The 12955-nt window shown below is 32.5% G+C and overlaps 1 protein-coding gene across 20 annotated transcripts; it reads left to right on the top strand.

Moving 5' to 3' along the window:
• Nucleotides 1–1852: 1852 nt before the first annotated feature.
• PSAT1 (phospholipid sterol acyl transferase 1) lies at nucleotides 1853–11758 on the top strand. 20 transcript variants are annotated; one of them, XM_068616973.2, is made up of 16 exons: nucleotides 1853–2299; nucleotides 2860–2995; nucleotides 3106–3250; nucleotides 4376–4545; nucleotides 4643–4719; nucleotides 5924–6137; nucleotides 6227–6401; nucleotides 6626–6725; nucleotides 7812–7906; nucleotides 8136–8187; nucleotides 8350–8421; nucleotides 8766–8934; nucleotides 9652–9756; nucleotides 9828–9912; nucleotides 10142–10231; nucleotides 10745–10970. In XM_068616973.2, the coding sequence occupies exons 1-15, from the start codon at nucleotides 2027–2029 to the stop codon at nucleotides 10221–10223; spliced, it is 1950 nt and encodes a 649-aa protein (XP_068473074.1). In that variant the 5' UTR covers nucleotides 1853–2026; the 3' UTR covers nucleotides 10224–10231; nucleotides 10745–10970. The 20 variants fall into 20 exon arrangements, 14 of the variants coding, with proteins under 14 accessions (XP_068473074.1, XP_068473075.1, XP_090159792.1 ...); XM_068616974.2 differs by lacking the exon at nucleotides 10745–10970 and adding an exon at nucleotides 11432–11758 and having other exon boundaries at nucleotides 1913–2299; XM_090303666.1 differs by lacking the exon at nucleotides 10745–10970 and adding an exon at nucleotides 11432–11758 and having other exon boundaries at nucleotides 1961–2299; nucleotides 5917–6137.
• Nucleotides 11759–12955: the final 1197 nt, after the last annotated feature.

Raw genomic sequence — 12955 nt, 5'->3', positions numbered from 1 at the left:
GTTGAAGCGGAAGAGCGGAGAAGCTGAAACTTACAATGCAAAGGGAGAGCTGAAACAGAAGACGAAACGTTGAAACGAAGAGCGGAGAAGACGAAAGTGAAAGTGAAAACTAGTGGCGCGCTTCAATTTTTAGGGTAAAATTGATTTACAAATGCGGTTCTAGGGTAAGACCGCATTTGTAAATCAATTAAAATGATTTACAAATGCGGTCTTTACTATGACCGCATTTGTAAATTATTCGAATTGATTTACAAATGCGGTCTTACCATAGAACCGCATTTGTAAATCAATTTAATTACAAAAATGCCACCGCATTTTTTACAAATGCGTTTAAGTGCAAAGCCGCACTAAATAAGGGGTCGTTGTTTTCATATTTTGTACTAGTGGTTGTTTTATTCTACGTTAAATTCGTGCAAGAGTAGCACAACTTCAGTTTGCTAATTATTTTACCCATGAAAAAAATTGGTGATGTTGGAATAGAAAAAATAAGTGACAATAGACACATTGAAAACTTAGGGTTTAAGGACCAATAATTAGGGTTTATGGTGTAGGGGTCAAAGTGTGTGGTTTAGGGTGGATGAATTATTATTATTGTTTAGGATTGATGGTTTATGATGAATTGATTAAACTTTATGGTTTATGGTGAAATGATTAAGGATCCACATTTAGGATCAATGATTAAAACTCACATAGGGGTTAGGGTTTGATATCAACCCAAAATACCTTTACACATGTTTGATAATTCATATGAGGACCAACCACAACATAACGATAACAATCCACCACCACCTCTTCCAATTGAACATCAAAACAACCTAAAGCATAACAGAGAAAATCACTATGACACATTGTCTCACATATAATTTATTTTCATTTATGTAATAAAAACAACCTTATTATTTATAAGAAAAAATAATTTATTTGTCCTAATAATATTATAGTTATTTTACTCTATTTATTCATGTATTTTTTAAGTAAAACAATCCAAACCTTAATCATACATATTTTTTTAAGCAAACCCTAAAACAATACAAATCACAATATAATTAATTCATAAATAATACATTTTTAAAAAATTAACAAGTAAAATAATTAATAAGTTTACTTATATGAATTGAATGTAAAATAAAATAGCTGAAGTTAGTCGTTAAAACTATGCAGGACTTCAATTATTTTATTTTACGCTAAAAACGTTGTCACACATTCATAATTTCATTTAACCATGAACTAAATTAAGAAAAAAATGTGTCAACCAATAACAATTTAAGTTTTCATAATTTTGAACCAAAATCGTCCAATCACGACATGCCTTGGATATGCTTGCATGACAACTTCTTCACAAGAAAGTCTATTCTCATAATATCCCAAAGAAATTGAAGAAATTTAGTAAAAAAAAACAGACTCTATACACTTACATTTTAGAAACTAATGGTAATTTTGTAGCAATAAACTAACGGCAATTTCTTTTTTGGGCATGCGAGAGGTTATTTCTTTATTTACTTTAACAAATGTCTTCCTGCATCCCATATTTTTTAAAAAGACTGTTTTATCCTTTTTCAAAATGATTATGGATTGTTATTTCTGAAATATTTTCAAAACATATTTTTTGGAACACATTTTATTAATTCTGGATTTACCAATCTAGAAATAGAAAAAAATAAAAAAAATTGTTCGGAATGAATATTTTAGAATGATTTTTGTGTTATGGATTTCTTATTTTGAAAATACCTTTTTCTTACCGAATTCTGTTCTGGAAACTTTTTTCTTACGGAACCGATATTCCGAAATCATCCAAAACTGTGAACGGGTAATTTCGATATTTCAAAGCATGTAGGGTCAGGAAGAAAAATGTGGGGTGCAGGAAGAAACCCCTTGAAGAAAAGTGGTAAAAGTCCGAACAGGTCCGTAAAGTAGAAGCAGAAAGGGCCCATAATCTGGAATCATTTCAACGTTGAACTCCGGAAAAGGTTAAAAGCCAATTTTCCGATTGAAATTTTCTTTTATTCGCATAACTTTCCAACTACCTATGGACAGACTCACGTTTTTTTCATTCTTCCCTCCCTCCCTCTCCCACATAATGGCGAAAAAACCGTTACTCTGCTTGCTCATCCTCCTCGCCGTTATCGCCGTCGCCGGAGCCACATCCTCCTCCGGCGCTGAGCTCGACTACTCCAAGCTCTCCGGCATTATAATCCCCGGCTTCGCTTCCACTCAGCTCCGAGCATGGTCCATTCTTGACTGTCCCTACTCTCCGCTCGATTTCAACCCTCTCGATTTGGTCTGGCTCGACACAACCAAAGTACGTTGACGTTTCTCTCACTCTCGCTTCTTCTTTTACGTCGTTTTGCATCCCACTACATGAGGATCGAACCTTACCGTTTCTTGCTCCGAAGAAAAAAAATAGTGAATTTTCTTTCCCGGTAATTGATATTTTTCACTCTTAATTTCGACTGTTGTATCAATTTTTTTATCAATTCTATACGCGTGTCTACTCTGTCCAACAAGTAGATTATAGAGGAAGGCGTCTGCAAGAATATTGATCGACGTAGAGAGAGAGAGTTTGTGTGTATTTCCTCTGCTTAGAACGTAGTTTTAGCACTATCACGTATATGCTAGCGTGCACCTACAATAGAAAGACATAGAAGAGAGAGAAGTATAGGTACGACTGTAGATATAAGTAACGTGTCATGACAAAACAGAGAGAAAAGAGTGTATGAGGTGTTTGCACTATTGAAGTGTCCATATATAACATGATTAGCACACGATGCCTCCTGTGTTTTACTGTATATGAAATTAGCACCAACGAGCTACGATTAAAGAGTTAAGAGTAAAATATGTGAGAATTAATTTGTTGCGCAGCTTCTTTCTGCTGTCAATTGCTGGCTTAAGTGCATGGTGCTGGATCCGTACAACCAGACTGACCATCCGGATTGCAAGTCGCGCCCTGATATTGGTCTTTCTGGTATTACAGAACTTGATCCAGGTTATATAACAGGTGCGTTTTGTGTGTTTCTCTTTGCCGTGTCAATTTGTCAAATATGATTTTGTCTGTATTTGTTCTAGTTTTTGTACTTATGGTTTGGTGATGTATCATGCACCTGACAGGACCTCTTTCATCGGTTTGGAAAGAATGGATTAAGTGGTGTATTGAATTTGGCATAGAAGCTAATGCAATAATTGCTGTTCCATATGATTGGAGATTGTCGCCCTCCATGCTTGAAGAGAGGGACCTTTATTTTCATAAGCTAAAGTATGTCGTGATCTTTGCAACTGGCTTGCTCTAATCTGGGCAGTTTTTCTGCACAATGATTTGGATAAAATGCGTGTTAGATGCAACTATGTTTTCCTTTTGTCCGATTTGTTTCTGCTAACTAAGTAATTTTTTCAGTACTTAAATTTTTTCTTAAATATATACATGGTAGTGATAATCTCATTGCTTTGACTGTAAAATTATATGTTTGCATATGTGCAAACTTCATTAGCAAATGGTACGTCTATTTTACCCGCAGTCCAAATAATGGATGAAATGGAAGTGATGGAACTTAAAATAGTTATGCTTTCCCATGTTGATGGATATGATTAATGATGGAAGAAATGAACATGTAAAAAGGTTGTAAGTGCAAAATTTTAATATAATAAAATCTATTGGGTAAAAATACTAAATAATTTATAGGGACTTAAATATTATGGAGTGTGTATGTCCTCGTTGACTTCTTTGACTCCCCCTTAATAACTAGATTTTTAAGGTGAGTTCTTAGTGTAGGGTGCTTAACACTAACAAGTTTATTTATTTTTTTAAGTAAAATAAAACTCATTAGCACCTCAACATGGAGCGGAATGGAAGGAAGAATAGTTCTCTCCACATTCCCGTCCCTTCACTTCATTAATTTTGAACTCCCCTAAAAGGTAGTTGCTACTGCTCCATCCGCTTCATTACCCCTCCTCTAAATAAATTCTTAAGAGTTCAACTTCTTCAAACAAAAAATAATTGCAAGACAGATATAAAAAATTGCTAACACTATATGTACTTGGGAATTGCAGTGCATCCCGTAAGACTAAGAGTATTCTACAATTGTTAACAACTTTAGTCTCTTCTTTATGTATATTTGTCAAACCTTGGCACCTGGATTCTAATAATCTAAATATATGCTGCACATTGACAGATTTACGTATTCAAATTTGAAATGCTCTGTTAAGATAGTTTGATAAATATTGTTAAATCCAAAAGGATTGTTTCTAATAGTAACTGATTGTGAGTTTGCCTTTTAAAAAACGTGGGTTATTTATTCATTGCCTCCAAAAATAGATGATTAGATGAAATTGGTTTGCTAGTTACTGTGATTATATTTGCGCATAATTGTATTTCTCTTTGCAGATTAACATTTGAAACTGCTTACAAACTTCGTGGTGGCCCCTCTTTAGTTTTTGCCCATTCATTGGGTAATCATGTTTTCCGTTATTTCTTAGAGTGGTTGAAGCTAGAGATTGCACCAAAACATTATAACCAGTGGTTGGATCAACATATTCATGCCTATTTTGCTGTTGGTATGATTGACTTATGTACATTTATTACCTCTTTGAGGGTATTGCTGATATGAATGAATTAATATTCTGATTTTCCTTCTTTGATTGGTTATCTAAGGAGCTCCCCTTCTTGGTGCAATTGAAACCATTGAAGCAACACTTTCTGGGTTCACCTTTGGTCTTCCCATATCTGAGGTTACCTTTTAATTTTTGCAACTACTGTTTTCTTTTGCATAGTCAATCTCATCTGTTGTGATAAGGCATTTGTTGTGTCTTCTTTTGCATTTGCTTTTTTGTTTTAAAATTATATAGGCTTATGCTTGTCCAATATTATATGTCTCATTCATTTTGGTATTGCCAAATTTCAAATGGCTTTTTTTGGGCTTTTAGTACTTCTGATACCCTCTTCTTGAGCAGAGTTTGAGCTACAATATAACTACCAAAGGGAGAATTGTAAAGTTCTTTTTGTTATATTGATCGGTGTAAGCTTGCTTGGGAATTGTCTAAGAATTGACTAATATTAACCATTGAGCCTGTAAAACAGGATTAGTGCTGTAAAAGTGTAGTGAGAATTATCCTTTCCCTAGCCACTCACTTTGGTTGCGACCTATAACATTTTGGTGTTAAAATGCCTTCTTTCATGGAGACTTAGAAGACATGTATATGAAAATTCCTCTAGGATTTGACTCTCATAATGGGAAGAGTAAGACATTCAATTCAAGCTTAGGAAGGCACTGCATTATCTCGAACAATTTCCTTAAGTATAGTTTGGAAGATTCACCTAGGTTATGATACCGTTGAGGTATAGATAAAGTCAAAGTGATTATACCCTTTTCATAAAACATTTCCATGGTGGAAAACTCACTCTTTTTTGGCTAAGTAGATGGTATGATCATTCATGTAATGATAAGGTTGAAAAGTAGGTTCTAAAGCAGAAGGTGACAACCCAATTTGACATAAAGGGGTTGGGAAAGCTTAGGTATATTCTTGGGAAAGAAGTTGCATATTCTGGATATTTATCTTCCAAAGGAATTATGTATTGAATCTTCTCAAAGAAATAGGAAATTTTGAGTATAGAACATTTGGAGTTCCCTTTAAACAGAACCACATGATCGGAAGTGAGGAGGGAAGCCTAGAGAAGTCTCAGTAGTTGTTATTGGTGGGAAAGTTCATCTATTTATCCACACTAGACTAGATATTGCTTATGCAATGAATGTGGTAAGCCAATTCATCCAAGATCTTTGGGAGAGACACTTGCATGCAATGGATAGAATTCCTAAATAAACATCAAACTACTATTTGATTAATAGATGGGTTGATTAACATATTCTTATGTTTACTGTGTCATATGCAGTTTTATTCTTAATGCATGCTTATCATAATATTTTTAAGGTATCAGGGAACAGCACGGTCGATGTTCAACTCCTTTGGTTCAGCACTATGGATGTTGCCTTTTTCCAAGTACTGTAGAACAGATAATAAATATTGGAAGCATTTTTATGGGGGAAGGCATGTTGGTAAACAAACATATAAATGTGATGAGCAGGAGTTTCAGTCAAACTTTTCTGGGTGGCCAACCAAAATAATCAACATTGAAATTCCCTCAGCTAAGGGTATGATTGATGACTCTTACTTTGCTAGTGGGCAATCTTGCTGTGGTGCTTGTGGTTTCCGACTGCTTAATTTTAACATGTCCTCGCAGCATTTGATGCATATCCTTCATTCTCAGAAATACCAGAGTCCAACTTGTCCAGCATGGAGTGCGGACTACCTACTCAATTATCCTTCTCAGCTCGTGAAATATCAGATGGCACCTTTTTCAAGGCAATTGAAGATTATGACCCAGACAGCAAGAGACTTTTACACCTGTTGCAAAAGTTAGTGTTACCCGGATAATCATTAAAATATATTTTGCTAGAATATTTTGATAATTATATATGGCTATAATTTGAAAACAAATGCTTCTCTAATATATATTGTGCTGGCTGTCTATTTTTATGTAATTTTTTTGGAGATTCATTTACTTATTACTCAGCATGTTTAAATTGTTATTTGTAGTTCTACTAGTGAACAGACATGTTCTAATGCTTTAATGTTTTAGATCATATCTTGGTGATCCTGTTCTTAATCCTCTTACACCTTGGGACCGACCACCAATTAAAAATGTCTTCTGCATTTATGGGTCTGATTCAAAGACAAAGGTATAATTTCCTCTACAAATGAACAAGCTTTTATTTAAATGAAGGTTGGTTTAGGGGTAAAGAGTTTTTGCATATTGCTTGTAAAGGGTTCATTTAAATAATTTCATTTGTATGAACTTAATTTAAATGTATTGACAGTATATTAGGTTTTTGTCATTGCCATTCAATCACAAATTTCCATGTATGATAAGTTTTTCTACTTTCTTAACAACTACCTTAAAAGTCATTTCTAACAGTTTCCTGATTGGTTGTTAGTATTCAAATTTTTCCAATGATAGTACATGAAAATTAAACTCTGCATGTAGTTGTAGTTTTTTGATTTGTGAACTCTATAAAATGTCTTAATTTCCATATTTTATTTTATTTTAGAAAAAAATGACAAATACTGGGCCCATATGTTTGATACACCTGCACTGCAGACGAACATACTTAGTTTTTTTTTTTGTTCTGAAAGCTGTGAAGTTCTCCAATCTTTTAGCTTTATGAAATATTTACATTTGTTGAAGTCACATCACAAGTACCAGTATATTTCTTGATTTGATCATTTTATACTCCTCATCATGTTTGTTTTCTACCCTTTACATTCTTTCTTTCCCTTGTTATGGTTACTTGTGTTCAACAGAGTCACATGTAGGAGTGTCATACAATAAAGAAGCATTTCATAATAAATGAAATGGACTGTTTTGGTCCCTCCATACCTTAAATATAGTTCAAAACATTCAATGCTTTGATTTGAACACTGAATTCCGGTCTATCACATTCTGAACAAACTCTTTACCTGTGACGTTCTTTCTGGCCTCTTATTCTTGTGTGCTTATTGTTCAATACTGAAGGTTTTTTAGTGGTACAGGGAATGAGACTAGTGTACTAACACCTTAGTATTGCAGTTTTCACAGCTAAAATTGTCTTTAGTCAACTCATAAATTATGTCAATTGTTAAAATCTTTGTATTTAACATTTTTCCTGACTCTCAGCATTTACATGTATCTTGAAATTTTTTGTTTATACATTAAATCTTCTGGGAATCTGTTGATAAAAAATAGTTTATTGTGAATGATAATTCTGGCATCTTGACTTTGAAAATAGGTTGGTTACTATTTTGCTCCTAGTGGCAAGCCTTACCCTGACAATTGGATCATTACGGATGTCATTTATGAGTTTGAAGGATCTCTAATGTCAAGGTAACTGTCTATCTTTGCTGGTGTGCTGGTTTTGTATTTGTAAGTGGAATGAATTGGGGAGAGGGTGGTTTTTGGTTAAAACTTTTGGCACTAATTTTGCAAATTAATATTATCTTTTCGTAAGCAATGTGTATAATTTGGAAATAGTTATTACTATTCCAGTTCTTATCTGCACATTTTTTTATGTTTGAAATTAAATGTTTTGAAGTCTTTTAGTCTCAATTATTAGGTCAGGGACTCTGGTTGAAGGGAAAATTGGACCTATAAGTGGCGATGAGACGGTAAACTCAAATCATGTTTCCCTTACCGTGGTTGTGATTATATAGGAATGCATAATGTATTAATTGGCCATTTTTCTACTTCCACTGCTTTTTGAAATTGTGACGTGTGAGAATTACATCTACATTCAACAATTGGATTGCAATAAAATCAACCCTTTACAGGTGCCTTATCTCTCCCTTTCCTTGTGCAAGAACTGGCTTGGACCGAAAGTGAACATAACAAGAGCTCCTCAGGTATTGCAGACTAAAGATTGGTATTTGGGTAGTCTTTAAGTGTGATCATGTTCTTATTTTTTTTCCAGTTATGTTTTTGGGATTAAGTTAAATAGATTTGCATCATGTGGTATTAAATTATTAATTTACTGGTATGTATAATATTAAATTGTTGCTGCATGTTCTTATTTTAGACAGACAAGTGTGTAACCATGAGTTGTAAACCAATAACAACATAAGAAGTCTTCAACTCTGATATCTCCTGTTGCGTTTTTATTCTTTTATTATCTTCATTTAACCTCGTTTGCATTCATACTGATATTTGTATCACAATCTTTATATTTATCTTTGTTCTGACTTTTCAGTCAGAGCATGATGGTTCAGATGTACAGATTAAATTGAATGTGGAACATCACCATGAAGAAGATATTGTTCCAAAAATGACAAGATTGCCAAGGGTGAAGTACATAACATATTATGAAGATTCTGAAAGTCTTCCTGGAAAGAGGACAGCAATATGGGAGCTTGATAAAGGTGCATGGCTTGTCCCTGGAGTTGTCATGGACTAACTGATCATTTTATTTATGACTAAAATGACCACAACTTGATTACGAATTTTTCATACCCACTTGGACTATGTTAATTCAGTGTAGATAAAGTATCTTGTCAATTGTCTGACTGGATTTAGAAGTTGATGCTCACAAAATTTGCAAACACTTAAAAAAATTCATTCATTTACATGAAATTTTATACATGTTACCTCATCAGTCCTTCAAAAATTTAGTCATCAAAGTCTCAGATATTTAAATTGTCAGCATCTTAGTTCTTTAAAATTTTGTCTTGTCACCAAATTTGTTTTTCAAAGATCTGAATTATTACTGTATTGGTTCTCTACAAAGGAATAAAGTGGTGAAAAAGTTTAATTTGGTAGCAACTTGATGATTATGGAAGACTATATCTATGGAGATGTAAAATGTCATCATATTGGTCGTTATGAAGGGACTAGAATGATGATAAAAAGGTTCTTTGAGGACTAATTTGATGGAATTTTTTTTGGAGGATTAAAGTGGTGGCTGAAAGAATCCATAGGGAAAGTTGCAACCCATAATTTGTTTTATTGATTGATTAGTAGTGATTAATACTTTCATAGATGAGTAAGTCTGATCTCAACAACTTCAAGGTTCTAAATTTTAACTTAAAATAGTTGACTACAAGTATACATACAAGTAAATTGACATAATATTCATGTAGCAAATCACAGGAACATAGTTAGATCACCAGTGCTAATGAGGGAACTATGGCTTGAGATGTGGCATGATATCCATCCTGATGCGAAATTAGAGTTTGTAACGAAAGGTATTTCGGACTATATTTATAAACAATTTCAGCTGAGAATCTCCAATTACTTTGACTTTGTTCTGTTACAGCTAAGCGGGGTCCCTTAAGAGATGAGGACTGTTATTGGGATTACGGGAAGGCTCGTTGTGCATGGCCTGACTACTGTGAATATAGGTTTTTTCTTTCTCCTTTATTTAAGGTTTGATTTATTTTTTGGAATTTGGAAATCTCACACGCACATTTCAAATTGGGAAAGAATCAAAAGTAGTGATATATTCCATATGGACCTACGGGTTACTTTTTCTTATTTGGAGATTTGTATAACAAAACCTTCTAATTTGTAAACATCGTAATATCCTTTGTTTTTTAATTCTTTTAACATGTGTGGTGTATCATACTGCAGGTATGTTTTTGGTGATGTTCACTTGGGACAAAGCTGCAGGTTGAGATATACTACTGCTGAAGTGTTGTCACATTATTTGTAAATAATAAGGTACTTCTTCTTTATACTTCTCTTTTATTTGGCTTGAACTTGTCCTGTTAAAATTTTGATTAGGTTAGACTTCAGGATAAGTTAGTTACATATTTCTTAATTGTCGTTACTCTAGATTTCAGAATCCTTGCCCAACCTCCAATTACGCCTACTTCAGTCATTCTATTATCGTTAACTATTTTATCAATTAAATATCTTTGCTCTGCCCAATTCTGAAGTTGCTAGATTTTACAAAACTTGAGCTAAATTCACACAATGTGCTGAAATTATTAAATTTAATTAACAAGACACTCATATTCTGTGATAGAAAGCACATAATATAAGTTTATATAGGCTCATTATATTTATTATGCATGAATAAGGATATTTTGTTTTCTCTAAATTTAAAGATTACATGACTATAATAATGAATTCAATATATTATTCTAATTCTTTACTGTATACATAGACTAATGGTACCTTTTTCATATTTGTTTTTTTACTGTTATTTCAAACTTAGTTTTTTCAACCCAGGTGCTAATACCTTCAGGCAATTTTTTCTACTGGATGACACACTTGACACGAACACCATTTCTCCTTCATATAACCTTGATTTTTGGAGTTTGTATACTTGCGGGGCACTGTTTACAAGCAAATTCTGTATTTGCTGGTTGGAACTTTGACTCAAGGGCCCTTATATTCAACTAGATAAAAAAAGGCAATTGCAAGATTCTAAAAGTTTATACGACCCAATTTTTTTTAATAGTTTTATTGATATAAATTATTAGAAAAAAAAACATTTTTATAATAGAACTCACTATTCTAGAAGATTCATATTTTTTTCTTATTTTTTAATTACTTGGTTACTAAAAAATGACTGGACTGTCCATCTTTCTCGTTGTCTTATCTAATTATAATTTGTAATAATAAGATGAATATAGTTTTAATAATCTAAAATGAACACGAGGAAAATAAAGTAAATTTTGCCATAAAAATTAGAAAGAGAATAAGATTATAATGTTTTAGTTAGGTTAAACTTTACCATAACATATGCATAATTATTATAAATACAACAATATATTATAATTGTTAAAAACTTTATGTGCAAACTTTATGCTACTGGTGGCATCTGACATGCGTCTTCATATTCTCTGCAATTCGAAATTGAGGTTTGTGTTCTATTTGTTGAAACCCGAATTACACTGCTATTGGTTAAACTAGGTGCACATCCTTTACGGTTGGTTAGTCGAGTGACCACTTTTCACTTGGCCTCCATGATAAATAATACGTCAGAATGGTGGTGGATCTGTAGGGCTGTATTGATCAACGGGTTGACAGTTTTGTTGATTTAGAGAACATGACATGAGAAATGATAATATGAATAGTGTAGGTGATGGTAGTGAAGATGAAAACATTTGTTCTCTGATATACTGTAACTTGGACATTCTTATAGTATTCACACTTCGATGTTGTATACACCCTTTCAGGAAGGACAAATTTTATGTAATGTTTTTAGAAGCTCATTTGGAATAAGATTCTTTCTCCTTATCTGTATCTTTTTGGTAAACTAGGGAGACTAGAAAGAAATAATACTAGTAAACTGAGATAACCAATTCCTTTAAATCCTAAGCAAATGAAAAAAATTTCCTCTTCTACTTTATCGACTCCCAATCTAATCTTTGTTTACCCAATTGAATCTCGCATTGTAATATATACTTCACTGCAAAGCATGTGTTTGATAATTTTTACACGATCTTATAGTTGTATTTGATTCCATAGGTTGAAATGGGTTACATTTGGGTTTGTGCAGATGAGTTTAACATGGCACTCAAATTTTAAATTATATCTTCACCAATTGCAGATTTTTTATTTTGTAATTTTGACATGAGCTTTCATAAATTATGTGTTTACGATACTTTTTTTTATTAAATTAAAATATTATTTTTGTTAATTTGTACGTTCTCAATCGATGCGTGTATTAAAGCAAACTATTCTTTTTAATTAGGTAATGGGATTACAAGTACATAAACTACTAAGTTTTGTCCTTTTTAAAAGTCTGATCTAACATGAAATCTATTTAAAATATTGCATTGTAATAAATAATTTAAAATAAATAAAAATTACCTCCAAATTAATTAATGAATCTAATTTCTTGTATTACCTTTTAAACTTTTAAACATTTTATAAATATTTAAATATCCAAATAATAGAATAAAAAAGTACTACCGTTAATCACACGTTATTCCTTAATCTTCAAAACCATGCAACAAATAATCTTAACTTTTCAAAATATACATTTTAGTACTTTTCTCCAATATATTTTTATTAAATGGTGTTTTTTTTTCCTTTTTAATAATTAGTCTTTGCTTGTTGACACATATTCAATTTAGTATCTTAATTATCTGATACATTAACTTCAAATCATAATCATCTTATGAAAAGTATAGAAAACTGTCTAGTAGGATATCGTCTTTGAATGTCTACCGCCTACCATTTATAATTTTTATAGATGAGCTGTCTTAATTATTTTTTAAGATTTTCTATTTTTTAAGTTCTATATATAAAGAACATGCAAAATTTTAGGAATATGCATTAGTTATGTTGACACTTATTCTCTGTACAACCTGCTATTATAATGCACTTTCTTTCTTCTCTTGTCCTTGTATTCTGTATGAAACCAACAAAGTACTTAATAGTCGCAGCATTTACAAAAGGCGAAACATTTCTAGTAATGCTTTGACAAAA

This window comes from Phaseolus vulgaris, chromosome 1 (genome assembly GCF_051622355.1).
Source record: "Phaseolus vulgaris cultivar YP4 chromosome 1, ASM5162235v1, whole genome shotgun sequence".
NCBI lineage: Eukaryota > Viridiplantae > Streptophyta > Magnoliopsida > Fabales > Fabaceae > Phaseolus > Phaseolus vulgaris.
This window is presented reverse-complemented; position numbering and strand designations above follow the sequence as displayed.